This window comes from Ictalurus furcatus, chromosome 11 (assembly GCF_023375685.1).
Source record: "Ictalurus furcatus strain D&B chromosome 11, Billie_1.0, whole genome shotgun sequence".
NCBI classification, from domain to species: Eukaryota; Metazoa; Chordata; class Actinopteri; order Siluriformes; family Ictaluridae; genus Ictalurus; species Ictalurus furcatus.
In genome coordinates this window covers 10,302,073-10,325,000 of record NC_071265.1, presented here as the reverse complement: position 1 = coordinate 10,325,000, position 22,928 = coordinate 10,302,073, and the positions used below count along the sequence as shown (strand labels likewise).

General features: G+C 38.2%; 2 protein-coding genes across 9 annotated transcripts in view; both read left to right on the top strand.

The window, feature by feature from the left end:
* pde6d (phosphodiesterase 6D, cGMP-specific, rod, delta) overlaps nucleotides 1-2,709 on the top strand; it is a 7,797-nt gene extending 5,088 nt beyond the window's left edge. For all 3 annotated transcript variants that reach the window (XM_053636034.1, XM_053636033.1, XM_053636035.1), the window contains 3 exons: nucleotides 1-50; nucleotides 1,007-1,112; nucleotides 1,283-2,709. The exon at nucleotides 1-50 is cut by the window's left edge and continues 76 nt beyond it. In XM_053636034.1, the coding sequence (XP_053492009.1) occupies nucleotides 1-50; nucleotides 1,007-1,112; nucleotides 1,283-1,364 (238 nt within the window). In that variant the 3' untranslated portion in view covers nucleotides 1,365-2,709. The remainder of the gene's footprint in view (nucleotides 51-1,006; nucleotides 1,113-1,282) is intronic.
* A 589-nt stretch (nucleotides 2,710-3,298) lies between these two features.
* Nucleotides 3,299-9,888, top strand: phb2b (prohibitin 2b). 6 transcript variants are annotated; one of them, XR_008387071.1, is made up of 7 exons: nucleotides 5,117-5,168; nucleotides 6,461-6,545; nucleotides 6,651-7,608; nucleotides 7,989-8,080; nucleotides 8,664-8,786; nucleotides 8,906-8,983; nucleotides 9,427-9,888. XR_008387071.1 is itself a non-coding variant. In XM_053636036.1 (3 exons), exons 1-3 carry the CDS (start codon nucleotides 3,395-3,397, stop codon nucleotides 6,547-6,549), a joined length of 285 nt encoding a protein of 94 aa, XP_053492011.1. In that variant the 5' UTR covers nucleotides 3,299-3,394; the 3' UTR covers nucleotides 6,550-6,640. The 6 variants fall into 6 exon arrangements, 1 of the variants encoding a protein (XP_053492011.1); XR_008387068.1 differs by having other exon boundaries at nucleotides 6,651-6,729; nucleotides 7,458-8,786; XR_008387069.1 differs by having other exon boundaries at nucleotides 7,989-8,786.
* The last annotated feature ends 13,040 nt before the right edge of the window (nucleotides 9,889-22,928 follow it).

The following is a 22,928-nucleotide window of genomic DNA, read 5'->3' as shown; positions in this document are numbered from 1 at the left end:
AAAGTTTCGTCTGGAGCAGAAGGTTCTCTTCAAAGGCCAGTGTCTAGAAGGTTGGCATCTCCTCGTTTTTTATCCTTCTTCTTCTTCTTCTTCTTCTTCTTTTTCTTCTTCTTGTATTTCAGCTTTAAAGTCCCCATGAAGTCAAAATCTCTTCAGATGTTTTGTGGCATTTAGTAAGACTGTTAGCCTTAAGGTTATCTATTGCTTGTGTACTCCAAAACAATGCCAAAATTCACATTTAGAAGATATGCATCCAAAATTTACAGTCTCTCTCTACTACCAATACAGATCAACAATTTTGATGACATCATTCTGCACTTCAGCTTCTCGTAAGATTTTCTGTCCAATCAAATGCTTTCTAGAACCTGAAGTGTCCTAACCCCAACATTATAAAAATCACCTTGCTAAAGTAGCCGTTGTTGAGCGAGAGAAATCATATCAGCAGGCCCGGGTTGCAAACGTGTCTTTGACTGTTCGATCGCGCGTTTTATTCAGTTTTCCAACTGTAACTTGGTTAAGAAGCAAATGGTTTGAATTCATTTTTCAATTTCAATTTTTTGTGAAGTACGACAGTAAGCCCCAGCTGGGAGCTGAGCTAAATGCTATTGGCCATTTAAAAAGAAGGAGGAGCCACTTGATGTGTCCCGCCCTGACTTCCTGTTTTAGTGGAAATTATGTCAACACATCGACTAACGCTATGCATTTCAAGGCACTTCACGGGAACTTTAAACCAATGTGCTTGCTCACACATGAACAGAATTGATAAAACCACACACTTCATTGTGTACCATTTAAACAAAAACCTTGATTTTAATATGCAAATTGTTCATTTACATCAAATGTGATGGCGGCTTTTGATATGCTACTATTATTTAATAGGAGCAAATGAAGTCTACATCTAGATTTAGTTGCTAATTAAGATGATTATTATATTGATTATTTTACATGATCAGTAATTTCATTGCTATCTTCCTCTTTGTCTTACCTTTTAATATTTGTTCATCAGAGTGGTTCTTCGAATTTGGCTTTGTGATCCCTAATTCTACAAACACATGGCAGTCCTTGATAGAGGCAGCACCCGAGTCACAGATGATGCCTGCTAACGTGTTAACGTAAGACACATTTATTCATAGTGCTTCATGGTGATGTTTAATAAGATATCTCTAGCAGTTTTATTTAATTTAAGATTTTATTTAGGCGCTCGTTTAATATTCCCAAGTTCTTTACAGATGTTTAGAAATATTCACGATTTTTAAATTTTTTTATTTTTCCTCGTTTGCAGTGGAAATGTTGTCATAGAGACAAAATTCTACGATGACGATCTTCATGTCAGCACCTCTCGAGTACGGCTTTTCTACGTTTGAGACGTGAAGCCTCTCCGTTTTTAAAATTCTGTCATTCAGAAGGATGCACACACCGCTGTGAGTTTTATTTAATTTTTTAATGGCCAGACGAGACTCTGCTTAATGAGTATTTCCGTGGCACCGTGACAACGGCACTAAAGGGAACAAGTCGAGCAAACGAAATTTCAGGTTAAACAGTCACACGAGTTTAATGACGGATAAAGACTTGGAAACAAGGGCAGCGATACTCATCTCAACCTGACCTTGTAAATTGTTTTATTTGTACATTTTTGTCCCTCTCTTATCTTTTATTTTATTTTATCCTGTATGTTCCTTGCAGTCTGTTTTTAAATATTTGCTACCAGTTTCTGTGGTTGCTAATATAATTTTTTTTTTTTTTTAACAAACTTGTAAGATAGGCAGTGTTTTAAATACATTATGTAATTATGGTTTTAAAATTTGATATCCTTGAGTGATGCCTTTTTCCTTTGACTCCGCTGTTTGTTTTCTGTTTAAATAGGTATATTCCTATAAGACTATCAGTACCAGCTGTATTAGCTCTTCCATTTGGGGGGTGGGGGTAGGGGGTGTTGGGGGAGGGGTGAGAAATCTGTGTAAAACACAAACCAGTGGTTTTGTTGAAACTACTGCGTGTAACCTGGCCTATCTGATTTCTTATATTAAATCTTTCTTGCCCAGGATGCTCAGAAAGGTTATCCGTTACAAATTGTCTCACCGTTTATGTCTATTTGACCTTCTTTATTAAAAAGCAATGAAATATTGTATATTTACGAATGTCTCCTTTTGTTGATCTGATCAATGATTTGGTATTGATGTGTCTGGGGGGGAAATAGTATCTCGGTCTGTCTTAAAGCATTCATTAAGTTCATTCGTCTTCTGTGAGTTCTTTATTCTGGTCATGGTTTTGGTGGATCCGGAGTCTAACCCTGGAATACACCCTGGGTGGGATGCCAGTTCACCTCAGGACACTGTACACACATTCTCACACTTGCATCGAGGGGCAGTTAAGCAATCCATGGACTGGTATGTTTCTGGAAAAATGGAGAACCCAGAGGAAACCGACGCAGACATGAGAACACAAAACTCTACGCAAGTCAAGTCAAATGGGTTTATTGCCAGTTCTTTCTATAGCTTGTATACATTGGAACGAAATGTTGTTTCTTCAGGACCATGGTGCAACACAGAACAATATGCAAAACTACATAAAGTGCAAATACACAACAGTGTGAGACGAGTGCAAAACAATAAATACACAGAACATGGGATGTAAACTGTTGTGTAGTGTAGCAGCACAAGTATAACAGCAATATTGGCAGCACAAACAAGTTCCATAATATAAAAGTGACTGATGCAGCTTTGTAAAGTGTGGTGTGCAGTGGTACTGAGTCTGACTGGGTTAGATGTTTGATTAGCCCTGGCGAGCATTGGGAGGCAGAATGGTGTTGAGTAATCTGCCTCAGGGAACAAACTGTTGCAGAGACTGCTGGTGGTGGCACGGATGCTCCTGTACCTTCTGCCAGATGATGGCAGGAGGGTGAAAAGTCTGTGAGAGGGGTCCTTCGCAGTACTGGTGGCTTTGCGGATGCAGCGGTTGTTGAATGAGATGTCGATGGTGGGTAGAAAGACTCCGATGATCTTTTTAGTTGTCCTCACAATTCACAAGGGTCTTGCGGTCGGAGGCTGACAGTAAGCCAAGCTCAGGATCAAACTGGAGACCGTGGAGCTTTGAGGTGGCTACACTACCTGCTCAACCACTGTACCATCCAGCCTTGCAATGTTAATAAACAATACAATAATAACCCTTATTAATAATCCATCACAGCTACATTTAGAATAGCATTTACATTTCTACCTCATTAAAAACCTAATTCAGTTCATCATCTACTGAACATCTAAGGCCTTGAGCTGGATTCAGTGTGTTACAAAGTGGAAAACATTCATTTCGACAGAGCTGAGCTTGTGGCCGTTCAGCAGCTTGAGTCTGACGTCACTGCGAGGAACTCAATTCAGGGAAAACTACATATCCTACAATGCTCCGGGGATGCGGAAGTTGTTGGTGCCGACCTTGGGAGAACTACAGTGGTAATAAAGAGCCTAATGTGAGTAGCTTACACTCTAAATTCCTCTTTTATTGACAAGTAATGTGTTTTTGGCGTTAAGTTAAGGACATGGTCAGAAAAGCTGTGTTTATTTAACAACGCACAAAAAATATTAGCTTTTAAACCTGTCAATGACTTTAACTTCTGACTTGATAGCTACACTAGCATTAGTGCACTAGCATACAGGAGTCTTCAGTGCTAAACAGTATTACATACATACATACATACATACATACAGTCATTCCTTATACATACATATAGCCTATAAGGGGAAACAGTGCAGCTTAGTCCACAGTTTCCCAACCCTGGTCTTGGAGAACCCCTCTTCCTGTACATTTGCACACTTCCCTGCACACTTGATTCAGTTCATTAACAGCCCTTAATGAATTAAAAACAGTCCAATGTGTAGGACAGGGGTTGTGAACCTGGGGCTTCAAGACTAAAGAGCTCCTGAACATTTAACATGAACTAGATAGTGAGTTATTGTAAAGGAGTAAAGTTATGCTTTTTCTTCTTTAGCATAACTCTAGTCAGAAGAATAGAACCAAATCATACATCCTGGCAAGCCAAGACAAACCAACCACATGACTGATTTCTTGTAAGTTAGCTTGTTGTGTTTTTATTCATAAAATGTATTTATTGCATTTATAAAGATGAGAAAACATTCTACACCTGGGCTAAGCAGTCTCATCTACTGCTGGTTTTCACTCCAAGTAAGCACATACACAGCCAAGTCAGATTACTTAATTAGCTTGTATGTGTCTTTAATTTTTTATTTATTTTATTTTATTTTTGCATGTATCTGATGGTTATTCAGAAGAAGAAAAAAACAATCCCTTTGTGCAGTAGTTCTCAGACATTTTACAGTCAGAGATCTTTTAAACTTTTTTTTTAAGCACCGACCCCCTCATCAGTACAGATTTATTTTAAAACAATTTATTCAGAAAGTACACACATTTATTATATATATGCAATAATATTTCTGCTACTTGATATAACCAGAGAGATTTATTTTCACCTGAATTTCTGAAGTTTGCACCCACTTGACATAGTGTTGATAATTCTGGGTTGTGGTTTCCACCAAAGAGAAAATCACCAACCCCCTAGCTATGCTTCACAGACCTCGCTTTGAGAACCCTGGCTTTTGCAGAAAAGATTATCTTCCCCAATTCTAGATATGTTGACAAACACTGGCAAAAGTATGCTAATGTAAAGTATGCTCATTCCAACTGGTTTTGTTGACTCTAAGTCTGGACGCACAGCAGTTTTCCCATACATTCAATGTCCTTGAGCAAAGATAGTCTGCAACGTAGACTTGACAAAGATAGTAGAGTGGGTTGTCCATTAATCGTAGGATTGCCGGTTCGATTCCCGGCCCACATGACTCCACATGCCGAAGTGTCCTTGGGCAAGACACTGAACCCCAAATTGGCAAGTTAGCGCCTTGCATGGCAGCTCTGCTACCATTGGTGTGTGTGTGTGAATGGGTGAATGAGACACAGTGTAAAGCGCTTTGGATAAAAGTGCTATAAAGTGCACCATTTACATTTACCATTTATTCCTTTTATAATGCAATAGTTTCTTCAGCATTTGAGGGAATTTGCTGGGCGTATGTCCTCTGGCCCTCGGGGTGCAGGGATTGGATTGAAATTACTAATCTGCGCTGGTGCACTTGCCTATGGAATCAAAGAGGCCACTTATACAGGTACTGCCTACATCTGTGAGCTGTCTCATTATTTGTACACTAAATAGCCAAAAGTTTGTGGACACTTGACTGTCACACCCTTATGTGAGCCTTCTCAAAACTGTTGGATGTCTGTATGCTGTAGCATTACAATTTCCCTCCACTGGATTTAATGAACCCAACATGATAATGCCTCTGTGCACAAAGCGAGGTCAATTTTTATAGGATACCATGGTTCAGTGGAAGAATTCGAGTGGCCCACTGAACACCTTTGGGATGAACTGGAATTTCCTTGTCCTGACATCAGTGCTTGGCCTTGTGGCTGAAAGAGCACAAATCTACAAAGCCACACTATAATAATCTAGTGGAAAGCCTTTCCAGAAGAGTGGAGGTTATCATAACCGCTAAGTGTGACTAAATCTGTAATGGGATGTTCAAAAATCACACATGGGTGTAACTATTAGATGCCCACATACTTTTGGCTATCTTCTAGATCCTGTCACTGCTTTGAGATGTAATACCAGATAGAGGTCGATCAATATTGGATTTTACCGATAAGTTGGACGGTTAATCAACCAATAGTTTTTAAAATCGATACTGAATGAAATCATAACACTCAAAGTAAAATATTGCTTAACTTTATTATAAAAATAAACAGTAATGACTGTACCATGAAAATGTTCTGTACTTTTTAAAATGAAATAAATATTAATATATATTAACTATTAATAAATATGAAAGTAAATAAAAGATGTACATCCAAAATGAACCAAAAAGTAACACTCCGAATAACAAATAAAAATAGAGATATCCAAAAAGAAGAATAAAAAAAAACACTTCAAATAACACAACACAGTTTGTCAGTGATAGTTTTTATTTCACCTCTAGAGGCCGCTCTCGTGCTGTATATTAACTGTGGACCCTTCTCAGCAGCTTCTGCAATGGATGCAACCGGGAAAAACTATCGGTGTGGATTTTTGCGATTACCGATAGTTCCAGCAATCAGTTATCGGTGCTGATTAATCTGCAAAACTGATCAATCGGTCGACCTCTAATACCAGAACATAAAACAAAGTAACACAAAGAAAGCCTTGACCTTTTCTGCCATGATCCAATGCTTATAAAAAATTCAGTTCTCTTTATGTCAGAGTTTCTTCATGGGTTAAATTATCATCTTCTGATTTTGAACATGACAGATTAGTGTGCCAGTTGCATCACATCATCTATGTGGATGTGTAGAGAGGTGAACATATCAGTAAAAAACGATGTTCAGTATGTAGAGTCATTAACACGCAGGCATGTTTCTCCTGTAGTGGAGGGCAGTCAGCGAGCGATCATCTTCAACAGAATTGGTGGAATGCAGTTGGACACTGTCCTGTCTGTGGGGCTACACTTCAGGTAGTGGTTATACAAATTACAGTTCAATTCATTGCAATACTCTTGTTGATGTACATCTATCTACCACCAATACGCAAATCTCACTGTTTTTCCCCCTTTTTACAGGATACCATGGTTTCAGTACCCCATTATATATGATACCACACAAAACCACACAAGATTTCCTCTTTGACTGGAAGTAAAGGTATATATTATTCCAGTGGTGTCATTTATTAGCTTTATTCTGATAAAGCCAAGCATTCGTCTGATCATCGCATACCTGTCTTGTAATTAAAGGAATACACCAGTGTCTTTATATAGAGCATCATGTAGTTCATAAGCAGTTACTATGGACATAAACTTCGATGAATTAATTATACAGATTTAGAGCTTAATTTTCTATAATACCTCTCAATTGAAAATTCGTGATTGTTCTGAAAAATATTTGTTTGCATAAAAGAATATTGACTCAAACAGTCTAACATACTTCCATTGTTGGTGGGTTTTCAGTTCTTTGCTCAGTATAGTGCAAAGCATGGTGTTTTTTTTAATCTGTGATAATTATACATTTGTGTATGATTGTAGCTAAGAAAACTGTGTATTCCTTTGAAGATCTCTGACAGTTGGTTGATTACTCATTAAATACATCCATCCATCCATTACTGGTATAGCGTGTGGTTGAACTTTTAACATTAAATCATATACTAGTCATTTATCAGCTAATAAAACTAATGTGACCTCCTTGAGGACAGATCGCATGTAAAAGATTATTTAAAAGGGTGTTTTTTTCTAAAAATGTCATATTTACATGTATATACATTTATGCAACTAGGTTGTTGCAAGGGGTTTTTTTCCCTCCTATTTTCCTATCATTGTATATTCACTATAACATATATTTTGTCTTCATTTTGGTTGTGTTTTGTGTGTGATCAGATGGTGAACATTGTGCTGCAACCTTCCCCACATGTACCAGCATCTGGGGAAGGACTATGATGAACATGTCCTTCCTTCCATAGTCAATGAGGTCTTAAAGAGTGTTGTAGCCAAATTCAATGCCTCACAGCTCATAACGCAAAGAGTTCAGGTAAGGCGATGTTCTAAACACACCCGCACTAATTTCCAGCAGTGCCTGACCTGAACTAGCGTATGATCTTCTGGATCATAAGACGGAGCTTGATTAGCCAGTTAGCCAACTGTTCGCTTTATCTTTGTAGGTGCAAGTTTCTATCAGACAAATCCTGAATATCCTGAGTGCATCCAGATTAAATTAGACATGGTTTATGTTTAAATTATAGTTTTATTTGAATTCTGACCGATAGGCAAAAAGACACTCGAGTTATCATTAGAGGATTAACTTTGTTCTGAAAAACTTATAAAATGTGGCCAATTCACACTATATCAAATAAAACAGAGTCTATAAAGTAATAAAACTGATGATATATGCTTTTGTTTACATGCAACTAGATGTTTCAATACCTTTGGTAAGCAGTTTCCTACTCAAGTATTTGCTGAGATGATGAAAAGTTTTGTGGGAGACACTTCACAGGGGTCATCAGGTGGGCACCTCCCTTCTCAGATGTTTTGTTGATTTAAGGCCATTCAGGGGTTACAGCTAATATCACACAAATGTGTCGGCCTACTGCAAACTTACGTTGTTTTTTAGTGAACATGGCAGAAGGAAAATGAAGTTAAACCAAGAATGACGCAATCTCATAGGCTGATTAAATTGCGCATTATAATGTCAGCTAGAGCCGGTGTAGGGCTTCACTTTCACATATATACCACAAAAATATTAGTAGTTTTCTCTAAATAACTTTGTGTTACATAATGTCATTGCGTTGCTGTGAAACTCACTGGTGTAGTGTTCATTTAGAGCTGTGTGGGTTAATCATAGACGTAGTATTTTATTACAGAGACACTAAACACAGAGAATAGGTCATTGTTATTAAAGTGTCATTGTTATTTAGTGGGATCACATGTAATTGTGTGAGTTAGTAATGATAAGAAAAAAAAAAGAACAAGATGTGGGAAATGTTCACTCTGACATTGCTTTCAGTCCCAGTTGTTTAGTTATTTGTTTACTTCAGCCATGAATTTCATGTAGAGGTATCTGACCCTACCTGTACTCTCTGAGATCAGGTTTCATTTCTGATTTGTTGGGAGCTGTTTGAACGTGCTAAAACATCATCCTTGATGACGTAGCCATCACAGAGCTGAGCTTCAGCAAAGAGTACACAGCAGCTGTAGAGGCCAAACAAGTTGGTGTGTAACACACTGATACACACAACAGCAGCTTTTAATTCGCACATGTAGTGAGATATACAGTGTAAAGGCTTGCCTGTTTAAGATTAAGATGGTCTTGTTGTCCTCTATCCCAACAGGAAGCACAGTGAGCTCAGTTCTTTGTGGACAAAGCTAAGCAGGACCAAGCTGAAGGAGAGGCCCAAGCAGCCAAAATGGTGGGAATGATTTCCTCTATGCAAATTTTATATAATCTTAATTTAATATTATATTATCTAGGATGTGTTTAGTAGAGATGTATGTATATGGTATGAGATAGTATATGATGATGCTATTTCTGGGTTTGTTTTTGAGAGAGGCAGTCTCAAAGAATCCTGGATATCTAAAACTCAGGAGAATTCGAGCAGCACAGAACATATACGCTAGAGTTTTTGTGGTACCCTTTACCCCATTAAATAGTGTTTTATTTTGTAAACAACGTTGACGAGTAGCCAAACCAGAAATGTCGTCTTTATGATCATCTAACATGATGCTCATTTAAAAAAAAAAAAAAAAAAAGGCATACTTGTACTTGCATCATTTTATTCGAGTAAAGCTTATGACCAGCAATACTGAAATATTATTCTGAAGGTGATCCTAATATTTCTTTTTTGTTTTGCAGATTGTCACTAAACAAAAAGAAGTAAGCTGTCCAGAAAACGTTTTCATTCTGTGTTTATGAGGTTGTGTGTGCAGTGACCTCTACTTCACTGCAGGGATCACGTTCTTCAGCTGCCACTTTCTGTGTTTCCGAGGAATTAATCCAGTAATCACTTTTAAATTCATTACACACATTTGTCAGTACAAATTCAACAAGATTTTTTTTAATGAAGTTCACTCTTGGTTCTTTTAGATCATTGTCAACTGTATATTGCAGTTCTATGCAACACAGAGATCTTTTATGAAATTCAGTTTAATGCCCCCACCCCACCACCACTTTGCTGCCATCAAATGTATCATAGTAATATTCATATGATCACAATCCACCAATTTTCTAAAAATTACCCAATGTCTTCACTGTAACCCTGTGAGACTTAATCATGAAAGGACAGCGAAATAAAACCTTTTTGTGTTCAAAATGTCATCCGGAATGTGTGCTTTTGTAAGTCTTTATCCAATGATAAAATGGTTAGTCTGTCAAAAATGTGAAATGTCAGTGTGTGAATTTGACTGGGCCGTTGCTGTTCTGGATTTATGAAGTGGAAATGTGCCTGTGACTACGCTTGGATGAAAAGGACAATGTCTTTCAAAAGTTTTTTTTTTTTTTTTTTTCAACCGATAGGTTTGTGGGTAATGGCAGCTCAGCGTTTAAGGCTCTAATGACCACAAGGTTTTAAGAGATTTTAAATCCTAGGATCCAGTGTTGTGTCAACTGCTCCACTATATGCATGAATTGTACACTGCCTCACTTGTAAGTCGCTGATGATGAAAGTCCTCATAGCGGTAGATCCCTCTCAGCCTCACTCTTGCATCATTCAAGGACCATCTGCTCTGTGCAGATGGATCTGGATCAGCGCTCAACACACCTGATTCATCTCGTCTGTGCTTGTTTCCCTGTTGTCTATTTTAACTTGTGTGTTCACAGATAAAACTACTCAGTTTTTTTTTCTGCCTCTGTCTGCCTCATACTGACATGTGTGTAATATTTTTAGGCATGAAGCAGCATCTTATTTGTCTGCATCTCTTTCTCAGTCTATTTTAACATGACTTTTTATAAGTGGATGAAGACGGGAAAGATGCTGACTGCCTGTTTAAGGGCTCATCAGCTGGCTCATTAAAATTCTTAACACAGATCTGTATTGTCTTAATATAATCAAATTATATTAAGCCTTTTGTACACATAAGAAGTGGAAGTTGTTATGTCACATGGAAGGGGGGGGGGACAACTATCCATATGATTTTTCTGTGCAGCTTTCCAATAAGTATAGGCTGAAATATCTTCATCTCAACCTCATGGTTAAACAGAGCACCAGGTGGCGCCAAACACCAGTCCGTTCAGTGGCAGACGTCTTCCAGCCTGATTCACGAGTAGGTGGATTGTGTATTTATGGACTGAGGTGAATGCAGGGCTGCACCCAAAGCCACACCACACGTCTCTGGCTCAAGCGTGTAAAGGAGCGCGTGTGTGTTTGTTGCCTCGCGTTTCAAAAGGCGTGCATTCATCTCTGCCAGCCTCCATACAATGTGTGCCTGATGAAAAGCCCCATTGAGAGTGAGGGAGGGGGTGGAGTCACATGCTTATTCATGAAGGTCTGTTGCTCAGGAGCCCTGGCTCCCTAGAGCCCATGCAGGCGTCCCACATCCACTGTAGCCTTGTGCACGACGACTCCTGCATGGATAAAACAGAATGGCACCTGTTTATTCTAGATGTTGTCTCGTATTCCTTAAACCTTCAGTTCAGGATTCATTATTATTTAAGATTATTCATTGTCCTGAATTCAGTACAACTTTCTAGAGTGTATGACATGCCTGTGGCATTCAGCTGATTGTACCAAATGACAGATTTTGGTGGTCATTCATTGACATGAGGTGCTAGTGTCCTTTTTATCGCCTCTCGCACAAGCTCATTGCTTCTGCTGGTGTGTTTCCATAGCAACACTGCTGACCTCACGCTGCGACAGGTGCTCTGGGCATGGTTGCCATGGTGACTTGTCGTAATATCAGAACTGAGCTCTGGTTGCTGTGGTAACTACACCTCCTGGCTCAGCAGCTATTCCTGCAGAGCCTACAGGCAGAAATACTACAATGTCAGGGTTTTTTTTTAAGTGTGTGTGTGTGTGTGTGTGTGTGTGTGTGTGTGTGTTTATATCTTGGTGGGGACCAAATGTCCCCTCAACGATAGGAATATCTGACAGTTTTGACCCTTTGGTGACTTTGGCTTGTCCTCATGAGGAAAACCCCTTTTTTTTTGTTGTTGTTGTTTTTTTTTTTTTTTTTTAAATAAAAGCAGATTTTATTCCATTCAGAAGGTTTCCTTTTGGCTATTGAGCTTAAGGTTAGGGTTAGATTTGTCAAGGTCCTCACAAGTATAGTATGACAAAAGTGTGTGTGTCCTTTGTCAGAATCCCTTCACTGCTTTTGTGTGTTTTGCATCATCTTGTAGTGATCCATTAGCTGCATTACAGATGCCGTTATTTGTGAACATCTTTACTGCAAATGTAACGTTCACCTTTCAGTTATTAATGTAGCCTTGACCTATCACTTATTAGCTCTGTTAAATCTTCGTTACAAACAGCTGCCAATGTCTAAATGCCTTCATTCATTTTAATCCCATTTTAATCCCTGCTGCGCCTTTTTATTGGCTTCTTTTAGATAGTATCGCAGACGGACGGGTCTGACATCATCTGTGTTGTGTATGAGAGAGAGGGTGTAAATGCAAGTAAACCTCACTGAGCAGCAGAGCGTGTTATTGAGTCTGTTAATGCTTTTCTCATGTCTAAAGAGCTTTTCAAGGGCAGTGAACATTGTGTTAAATCTAAAGATGGCGCTCAGTTAACTAATATGCAATGGCCATAGTGCAGTGCATCTATATGCAGAGGATATAATAGTCTCATTTTCCTAATGAGTAAGCATCATAGAGATGTTCATGTAAATGACTGTCTACATTTATACTAGGTGTCCTTTAAATGAGTGTCCAAAAAAAAAGTAGCTTGGTGACAAGAAGCTGGGAACATTAAATAATGTGTGTGTGTGAGAGAGAGAGAGAGAGAGAGTTTCACATCTCAGTGACAAGCCAAGATCACGTGTACAGTCTATGTGCCTGCATGGTTTCTGTGCCTCATTAAAGGTGCGTGTGTGTGCGCGTGTGCGTGTGTGGTGGGCCCCACATGGCAGAGGTGTGGGACATAGTGTGGCCCCTCCCCCTCTCTAACCCAGTGATAAAGGAGTCTGGTGTATCTACTCTCTCTGGCCCCTTTCATCCTTTTGTCCCCGCCCCCGCCCTTGTCTGCTCTCTGCTGTCTTCTTTTCACTCTATCTTCTTCCTTTCCTCTTCCATCTCTCATTTTTTCCTCTATTCCTTCATTCACTGCTCCTCGTGTCGTCTTCATTGATGCTAGAGATTTAAGTTTAAGTGGTTCTGGTTGCAGTCATCTGAAAATAAACACTCAGCCTGGTCTTTTAAACACAGATTTTTTTTATCTCTTTGAGAGAATGTATGTTCAGTTCTAAAGCTTTTTTACTATTATGGACAGAAAACTATTTAGTGTGCATTAAACTGAACATAAATACATAATTCAGAATGAACAGATGTTAATGGATGTTACAGATATTAATAAGAGGTGCACTATTGTTTGTTTTTGTTTTTAAAGGAAAGACAGCTGACCAGGACTGGGATCGCAATGTGACAAACAAGTCACCCTAGTGGGAGGTTGTTGTTTTTTTCAAGCAGGTGAGCAGTCAAATATGAAGCTCATGGGGCAAAGACCACATTCATTAACATGGACATTGCGTTTACAGTGTAGTTTACAGTGTAGTGTAGTGTAGTGTAACATTTTTTTTTTAAATCCTTTGAAACCGCCTGATTAGGGTCATACTTTAATAGTTTTTAAGTTTCTTTAAAAGTAAATTAGAGAAACTATACATTAAATTTGTAGTTGCAAAAGTAAAAATGTACTGTTATCAATAACCACTTCTACTGCTACATTAAACCTAATACACTTTTGTGACACCTATCTGTGATAAACAATGCAGAACAAATTCTTAACATTTTCATTTGACTCACCTTCATAGAGCCACCTTAATTTGTGGGCAGGTACAAACAAAAGTAATAACTGGATTAAAAAAAAAAGCTGTCCAAAGAACATGTCTATTTCTATATCTGAATACAAATACAGATATGAATTTTAGGAGCACTAAACTGATACAACACCGCTAATGCGCATGTCCGAGTCGAAATGTCAGCTTGGAGTACTCTTCAGCCGTCTTTAACATAAACATAATTAACCTCCTCTCCATGCTCATTATCCGAACAGACAGTTGTGTCCCAGGATGGAGAACATCACTTGAGCACAATCCCTTCACATTCATGCCCATGTACTTAATGTTGCTAATGTTTTGTTGTTGTTTTTTTTTTAGACCACTTGATTAATCTATCAGTGTTTCTACATTACAGCTAATGTTCTTCATGTCTTGCCTTCACCAGAATCCTGATGTGATGATTTGAAAATGGGGGGGAGGGGGGAGGGGTCTGGAGCATATGCAGACAGATTTTTATGTATGTATGTATTTATTTATTTATTTTTGCATGTTAGAACATTTCTACCTTTCTGGCATCTTCATTTCTACTGAGAAGGTAAAAAGTGAGTGAAAATGAGAGATTGATTTGCCTTCTCTTTTAATTAAAGTAAAAAAATCCCTTAATTGATTTACTTGCCTTAAGGCTTAAGGCTTTGGGTTACTAATCGGAAGGTCGGGGGTTCAAGCCCCAGCACTGTCAAGCTGCCACTGTTGGGCCCTGGAGCAAGGCCCTTGCCCCTTTCTGCTCCAGAGGCACTGTATCATTTCTGACCCCAACTTCCTACAAAGAAATGAATTTCGCTGTAATGTACATGTCACAATAAAGACTCATTATCATTATACTAATTCGCATGCACCTTAGGGAAATCAGCCATTTATCAACACTGAACATGTGTAAGTTAAATTAGACCATGAACCGTATAATGGGTAAGGAATAAAACATGAAAAGATGTGCAGTTTTAGGAAAATGATCAACAGTGGGGTTGTGTGAAGTTGGCCAATGCAAAGCGGATTTCCTGTTACCACCCTGAAGTTGATGATTTTCCAATAACAGCACATTATAAAGTGTTACCCAATAATGACATTATTTTAATAAATAAAGAACGGCACATAATCTTGATCAGTTTGTAGTTACATTTAATCATGTGGAACATCCATGACACAAATTACTTCCTGTTGTCACTTCTGTCATAGCAGCTATAAACTGTCATTTCTCTTTAAGTTAATGACAGCTTGTAAAACTGCAGCTTGTCATGTTACAAAGAAAAAGGAAAGCACAAAAACCTGTCCTGAAGACTTTCCTGTGGTGGAAAACTTACTGAATGTTACAAAACACTGATGGTTATACAGCATGTTTTCTTTGTTTAATAAAAGACCATTTTTAATCCATTAATTTTTAGCCTTCATTTATTTGATATTTGCCAGTTTCCCTTGGAGCCAGCACTACTGTCAGAACTGATGATATACAAAATTAATCAACAACTTCTGACCAAACAGAATCAGGAATTTAACAGTGTTATAAATATATAAAGCATGTTACTAAAACACACTGACATTACTAAACAATAAACAGAATGGAATGGAAAATGAATATAACAAAAACTGTGTAAATGAATAAAGTACTATGACATAGCGGTTAGTTGGAAATGAATGTTACTGTGTTACATGACAAAACATAGTTACAAAACTTTTGAACCAGAAAATGTGAACTTGTTTGTCATGATCATCTGAAATAATTATGATTAGATGAATGTGGAATTATTCTGGCATGACTAATCAGGTGATCTTCAATCTAGATGAGAATGCTAATAAAAAGTGGCAAAATGTTTCATAACTGTGTGTTTACATAAGAAAATATGCACTGAATTGCTTATATTTTACCTTTATATATACATGTATATATGTATATATAAGTGAGTCACTGATTTATCTTAGATCAAGGAACCTGAATGGTTTGCAGATATGAGCAGAGATGAGTAAATCTTACCATCACACCGTGAAAGTAGTTCTCCGATGTCTGAGTCTAGGAGAGCTTCCTGTTTTCATGTTCACTGCTTTCCTGTGGCGAGGACAAGGAAATAAGCCTGTGACCAATCATAGCAAACATACAGGCTGTGGTCAGCTCTGAGGCTCAACACTGCTGAAGCCTCACATATATACACACACACAGAGTACTGTATATTCAGGGCTGGATAAAATACTGAGAAATGATACTATTTAAACTAAAGTGGAAGTAACCAGCCAAAAGAATGTACTCAAGTGAAAGTAAATGTTGCTGCTTTTAAATGCACAAGTATTAAAATATTACAACTGTAATGGACTTAAGTGACAAAAATAACAAATACACAGCATTTCCAGAGACGTGATATTTTGGACAAAATGCTTTCATAGCTGAGCATGTCGTCCTGACGTTGTAAGAGGTTGGTATTCAGTAGATTTTTACATTAGTTTAATTAGAACATCTACTTTTTGGGACTGAAAAGTTCAAAGGCCTTAAAGGAGCAATTTATTATTAATACTGTCCTCTGCTGACTGTGAGGTGAATTGCAGTTACAGTGAAATTATTGACAAGGCTCGTCATTCCCACCATCTGACCCCATACTCTCTGCAGAAACTGTCTTTTGAGTTGTTCTTTTAAGGCAGAGCATTAATCAGTTCCTCCAGGATTTTGCAATCACAGAAATTAACTCCAAAACATGCAAACTAAATTACCACAGATTTTCCGCAGATTTGGGACAAGACATGTCATGTGACGTCCTCACAACACACACTTAGCCAAAGCCCTCTTCGATTCACCTGCGTTGAACATGTGTACAGCTAAAAGGTCTCATTTTCCAACAAACATCACTGTGAAAGCCCGTGCAAAACAATTTCATGCAATTGCAATTTTGCCAAGTAGTTTTACAAAAAAAAAAGAACAAAAAAAAAACACCTCAAATTTTGAAAAAAGCCACAGTAAAATCAAGCATTTTTGGACAAAATAACGCCACAAAATCCTGTACAGACTGCTTGATATAGAAACGCTTTAAAATTTTCATTCTCTGAGAAAACAGGATGTTTCGAACATAAACATTTCCTCACCGGCGCGGTAGCTTAGTGGTTTTCAATTAGTTTGCGGTAGCTTAGTTACTTTGCCTCGCACCTCTGAGGTTGGAGGTTCGATTTCCACCTCTGCTCTGTGTGTGCTGAGTTTGCATGTTCTCCCTGTGCTTCCGGGGTTTCTTCCATGTACTCTGGTTTTCTCCCCAGTCCAAAGACATGTGTTGTAGGCTGATTGGCATTTCCAAATCATTTCCATTCCCGCCTCATGGTCTGAGTTCCCTGGGATAGGCTCCAGGCTGCCCTGCAATCCTGTGTAGAATAAAGTCTTCACTTTATTGTTTTCAGAGCATGCTTAGAAATGTCATTAATACTGAAATTGAAGTGTCTCACCACTGTAAATGAGAAATCCTTTATTCTCCTGGTATGTGCTCGACAAAGTGATCAGCTGATCTTTAATGTACAGGTAATTGCATTTCTTACAAGAGTTCCAATACACTCCTACATGATTCATGAGGACTGATATGTGACAAAAATCGATCTTTATTTTTTAATGTTTTGTATTTTGTTATAAATAAGAGAAAGACAAAGGAACTCATCTGAAGGTCAGAGTTAATAAATACAGTATAAAGCATTTTAAACTTGTTATGAGGCTGCTCTACAGAATCACAGTCCTATAAAATAAAATAAAATAAAAACTCTCTCACCTGTCCTGCTCTTAAAATCCTGTCTATCATCTTGTGTTTTGAAGAGGACCTTGCATTGTATCCTCAGACTATATTACAAATTGGTCATGAACAAATGTGTCCTCAAGTATGAGATACATCAGCAGTGACCTTTGTGATAATAAACTGTTTACTGTATCTCCAAACCACAGAGCTGTCCTCTGACTGTAAAATGATTGCATAATCAGCACAAACATCTGCACTGTAACATGGACACGGCTGCCAGGTTCAAACGTTCACGCAGGAATGTTTCAGTTCGGGTTGAGTCGTGCTTGTTCTCCCCAGAGATTCATGCTGAAACAATGATTAATCGAGTTGTCTGTAGGAGGTGGCCTTCTCTCACACCGCTGACCTTCACCAATTCACACACTCGCAGATACAAAGAGAGATCTCTCCATGGTTTATAATACTTTCTTCACATAATCCTGTTTATGAGAGTATAGCAATTATTAATACACATCTATCGTGAATACATATTCCTGACATCTGCAGGCAAATCAAGAGCACATAAATATATGTGTAGATAAATCTGATTGGGAAATAATTGATAAATATCAACAGTGGTGGCTTGACAGTTAAGGCTCTGGGTTACTGATCAGAAGGTTGGGGGTTCAAGCCCCAGCACCATCAAGCTGCCACTGTTGGGCCCTTGAGCAAGGCCCTTAACCCTCTCTGCTCCAGGGGAACCATATCATGGCTGACCCTGCGCTCTGACCCCAACTTCCTAACATGCTGGGATATGCAAAAAAAAAAAAAAAGAATTTCACTGTAATGTATATGTGACCAATAAAGACTCATTATCATTATACCATTTTTGGTATACCTACATGCAGTGGCATCTAAAACTGAGAAAGTCCCATTAAATTATGTGTCTGATTGATATTTGCAGAAATTGGAGAATATGAGACAGGACAGGGATGGTGGACATTGGGTGATATTTGTGCATGGTCACGTCTCCAATGCTAAACCTCATCGCAATTTATTTCCTTATGCAGAGGAAATGCCAAGAGCGTCATCACCAGTTATTAACTTTCTTCCGTATGTATGTATCAGAGCCCTTGTTTTTTTTTGTTGTAAGTGCGTGTGCATGTTGATTATTCATGAAGAGTTGGTGGTGGGTTGAAGTGGGCCAGAGAGTTCAGATGTTCCTGAGTCTCTCAATCTGCTAGTGGAAACTGGCCTTCACACACAACATCAACACATATGACTTTGAATCTCTCAATCAATACCCAATTATTGATCCTTGCAATAAAAAAAAAGAGCATTATCTTTGTCTCTTGTGGTCATGTGCTTTCAGAATGGTTTGTGAAAGCATTTCTCATATTAGGTCTCAAACTCACATGGTAGTTGCATTTCTGTGGATAAATGAGAAATGAGAATAAGATGTTCTTGCATTACTCTTTATGCTAAATTCTAATGTCATGCCTGTTCATGAGCAGACAATACTCCCTAAATTTTTTCCCATCTCTATGCTTGACTACCACAAACAACAATTCACATTCGTTCCCTTGTACTGAGAAAAGAAAACAATTCTTTGACTTCTGTATAAGAAATTGGGTGGCTGTGGCTAAGGTGGTAGCGCGGGTTGTCCAATAATCACAAGATTGGTGATTCAATATCCAGCCCACATGCCTCCACATGTCATAGTGTACTTGGGCAAGACACCACAAGTTGTTCCCGATGGCAGGCTATAGTGAGTGTGTGTGTGAATGGGTGAATGATAAACTGAATGTATAACCATTAACGTTAAAAGGCGTTATATAAGTGCTGACCATTTATAAGTGGGTTTAAAAAAAAATCATTTAAAATTCGCTTGTTAAGGAAGTATAAAGGCAGTTAATTTTCTGTTTAAAATATTTAAAATTCTATTTTAAAACAGGCATGTCCAGTCTTATCCAGAAAGGGCCGGGGTAGGTGCAGGTTCTCATTCCAACCAAGCAGAAGCTACACCTAAATCTATTGAAAGCCAAGCTCAACTAATTAAGTAGGTGGAATCAAGTATGGCTCGTACTTGATTGGACCCACACCGGCCCTTTGTAGATAAGATTGGACACCCCTGGTTTGAAACATTATTAGTAGGTGAAAACAGTAGGTGTCAGGATGAGTCAAACATGGAAAAAGCTTATTGTTCTTAAATAATTTAATCAAATTTTCCAAACTGAAGTGATTCAGTAGTGAGTAGAGTATTTTCAAGATCGGATTTTTTTTTTTTTTTCCAGAAGAAGCACTGATAGGAGCTCCTTTCATAATGATATGGAAAAAAAAACCCAAGCGCATCATGCAATGCACACACCACAACCATGACAACCTAGCTAGTATTGGCTAACTAACTAACCTAGTTTGTTATAAAGTCCTTCCTCTAAAAGCTAGTCTCAGCTCCCAGGATTAGTTATACAAATTTATGGCTTCATTTACTAATACTTTTGTTTTTTGCATAAATGTTTACTGCCCCAACAATTGTCCGTGGTAGTTCCATTATAATGTGGATTTCACTTCCAAGTGATTTCAAGTAAATGCCTTTTCTTTCCATTCTTTTTTCAGTACAGTCACACATGCACTAGAGGTGCAGTTGGAAGAAACACTTGAGTACTCCTTTAATCTTTGCTGCTTTTCTTTCTGAATCCTCAACTGGTTTTGGCCTTCTGTCCATGCACATTTATTATTCTTAGCCACCCAACAATCCTCCTCCACATGGACTGGGCTTTTTCTTTTTGTGTGGATTCAGATTGCAGAAGGCCAGAAACTGAATCCTGCAGAGTACAACTAAATATAAATTTGTATTCCCTGTGTGCAAATGAATTCACTTTTCCTTCACTTCTCCCCTGCCTCCACTGCTTCTTATATTTTCTGTGCCTCTGTCTTATTTCTTGTTTCTCTTTGCATTATCATTATCAGTCCTTGCTTATCTAAGTTTGAGGACATGAGAAAGCTGCGATTACAGAAGTGCTGAAAACACTGTGCACTCTCAGTAATGAATGAAAGTGCCTTTTTTTCCATGAATAAGAAAACGCAAACTGCAGTGTGAGGTTAAAGCTGAGTGGAAACCAGTTTGCTCTCATGTCTCGCTACTGAGTCATTATTCAAATACAGAGCCCTACATCCTGACTTATGTGGAATATTCATAACCCTGTCCACAGTCAGGTGTGTAGAAAGTGTTTTGAAACAGGGCGTTCCTTTACTGGTATGTTTTGCGTACTTATAATGCTCTACTTTGTTGGGTTTTTCTAAGGTTGGAAAAGTGAATGTGCAGTCAAAACTTCTTACTTTTGGGGTGTTAATGGGGGTTAAGCATGAAGCAAACTCTGTTATATACAGCAACAGTACATCTGCAGTGTTATGATGTTTATATATTTTTAACTAAATTAAAAAATGTAGTAAATATTTAAAAATAAGATAATTTTTTTGACAAAAGAACCCTTTATAAGTATTTTAGAGGGTTGTTTTGCTGGCCTGCATTTAGTTGGAGAGCATAATGTTAGCTCTACTGCCTCTCGCCATATGTGTAAAATGAAGCTGTGAGAAAATGACCTTGTGGTTATGGACTGCAATTCACCTGAATAGCTTGAAGCTTTTTTGTCTTAAGGACAATGGTGGTTACAACAACATTATTTGTTCTATTTCACTGCTGTGTTTGGAGGCACTTCAAGCATTTTCAATTACTGTAGGTTGCATGGCCATTCATTGTATCCATTTATTTTTTATTTTGACAGCTATAGCCTTTTAAAATCTGAATGTCAGACTATGCATGTCTTAAATCACAAAACAAAAAGCATATTCTATTTGTCTATTTATATATTGGCCATAGTAGGTAGTCGTTTAAAGGCTGGTGGAAGATCACCCTTAAAGGATTATGTGTGATTACTGCTAGCTGTGTTTAGCTCATATCCAGCCGCTTTAATCGGCCCTAATCCTAATTCAGTACTCAGTGTTTAAAAAACAGGAGGGCACAAACACAGTCATATACTTTAACTTAAAATAATGGTCTTTTAGCTTGTAATGATGGCAGGTGTTGTTAAAATGGTTTGAGTGCATGGGCCAAACCTCACACGTTCACACAGAAAATATTATATGTGGTTTTTGAGAACCCTCAGAGAAGAGTTTAAATCCTCATTACAGGAATCAGACTATAGTGATGGTATAGCAGTGGTGGCTCACCCACATGAAGCCCTCATTCACAACCCCATACATTTTAAATTCTGTTGAATCTCTTTTGAGTGACCAACAATTTTAAGTTTGCTATTTGACAGCTATACAACGATATTCCACTGATTTACTTGCCTCTGTGGATGTTGTGCAATTTTGGGGCAGTGTGCTCACATTTAATTCCATACAGTTATTATTGCACCTAGTGGTCAAAAATTTGAACTGTAACAAGCGCCACACCGAGGCCCACTGGGGAAGGCCTCACATTTCCCCATGCTTGCCTTCAGAATTTCGAGGTTTTTCAATTGCAGAAATGAACGCAAAATGCAGCAAACTCTACAATATTCTGAGGAGCTTGCAATTTTTCAAAATTACCGCAGATTTTCCACAGATTTGGGCCAAGATTCATAATGTGACATCATCACAATGCACGTTCGATTAAAGCCGTCTACAATTCACGTGTGTCGAACATGAGTACAGCTAAAAGGTCTCATTTATCAACAAACATCACTGCGAATGACACGTGCAAAACAATTGAATGCAATTCAAGTACTTTTCCGCAAAAAAAAGCACAAAACTTGAATTTATTTATTTATTTATTTTTTTAAAGCTGCAACAAATTCAAGCATTTTTGACTACGACAATCACCAAAAAAAACCCTACGAAATCCTGTACAGACTGGCTCTATGAATATTTTCAGTGGATGAGGAGCAACAGACAGGACAGTTAATGAGAGGGTTGTTAGGGGCACAGTTTTTACACCAAAATTAGGCTAGTTTAACAATACTCTGTAGCTGCCAAGATCTTGTTGTAAAGCAAATAATACCCTCTTGACTTAATTTTGTTTGAGACTGAGTCATTGTTAGGCTATGTCTTCCTGCCTCACCATTGTCAGACCCACTGGTGTGGTAGAGCCAGAAAATTTGGTCTATCCAATTTGGGTCAATGATGATTTTCATATAAAGATGAGATGAGCACTTCATTGTCATTGTGCAGTGTACACATACAGAGACAATGAACTACAGTTAGTCTCTGTTTTGCCATTATAGATTTGCCATTGCTGAATTTGCTGCTTTTTCCAGACTCTTGTGCAGACTTTCTGTTGTTTGCATGTTGTCAGCAGGTCTGCTGGATCTGAGTCAGCACATCATATCTACAACTGGGCCTGTGAAGTCTTTCATTTGTTATATCATTTGTCCTTTAAATATTCCTTTTATGCACTTAACCTGTTCATGTTCGAAATGAGTTCAAAACTAGTTCACACCTCAGTTTGTTCCTTGAGCTGAATTCCAGTTTAAATGAACCTTAGGTTATACATTAGATTGCGTAGAGACTGCATAATACTGCATCAGAGAAGATACTCTGTTATTGTCTTTATGACACCTGTTAACCTCTTCACATGCACATTTCTTCAATTCCAGACAGAGAGTCTTATATGGTTTGCAGTCGTGCATGGTCTACGCTTCATGACTATACTATG

What these genes read in the sequence shown, in the direction of transcription:
- phb2b (XM_053636036.1), top strand. Translation starts at nt 3,395, where the DNA reads ATGCTCCGGGGATGCGGAAGTTGTTGGTGCCGACCTTGGGAGAACTAC. An exon ending in GTGGTAATAAAGAGCCTAAT is followed by an intron (nt 3,464 to 5,041) that starts GTGAGTAGCTTA and finishes ATAATGCAATAG; the next exon opens with TTTCTTCAGCATTTGAGGGA. An exon ending in CAAAGAGGCCACTTATACAG is followed by an intron (nt 5,169 to 6,460) that starts GTACTGCCTACA and finishes TTTCTCCTGTAG; the next exon opens with TGGAGGGCAGTCAGCGAGCG.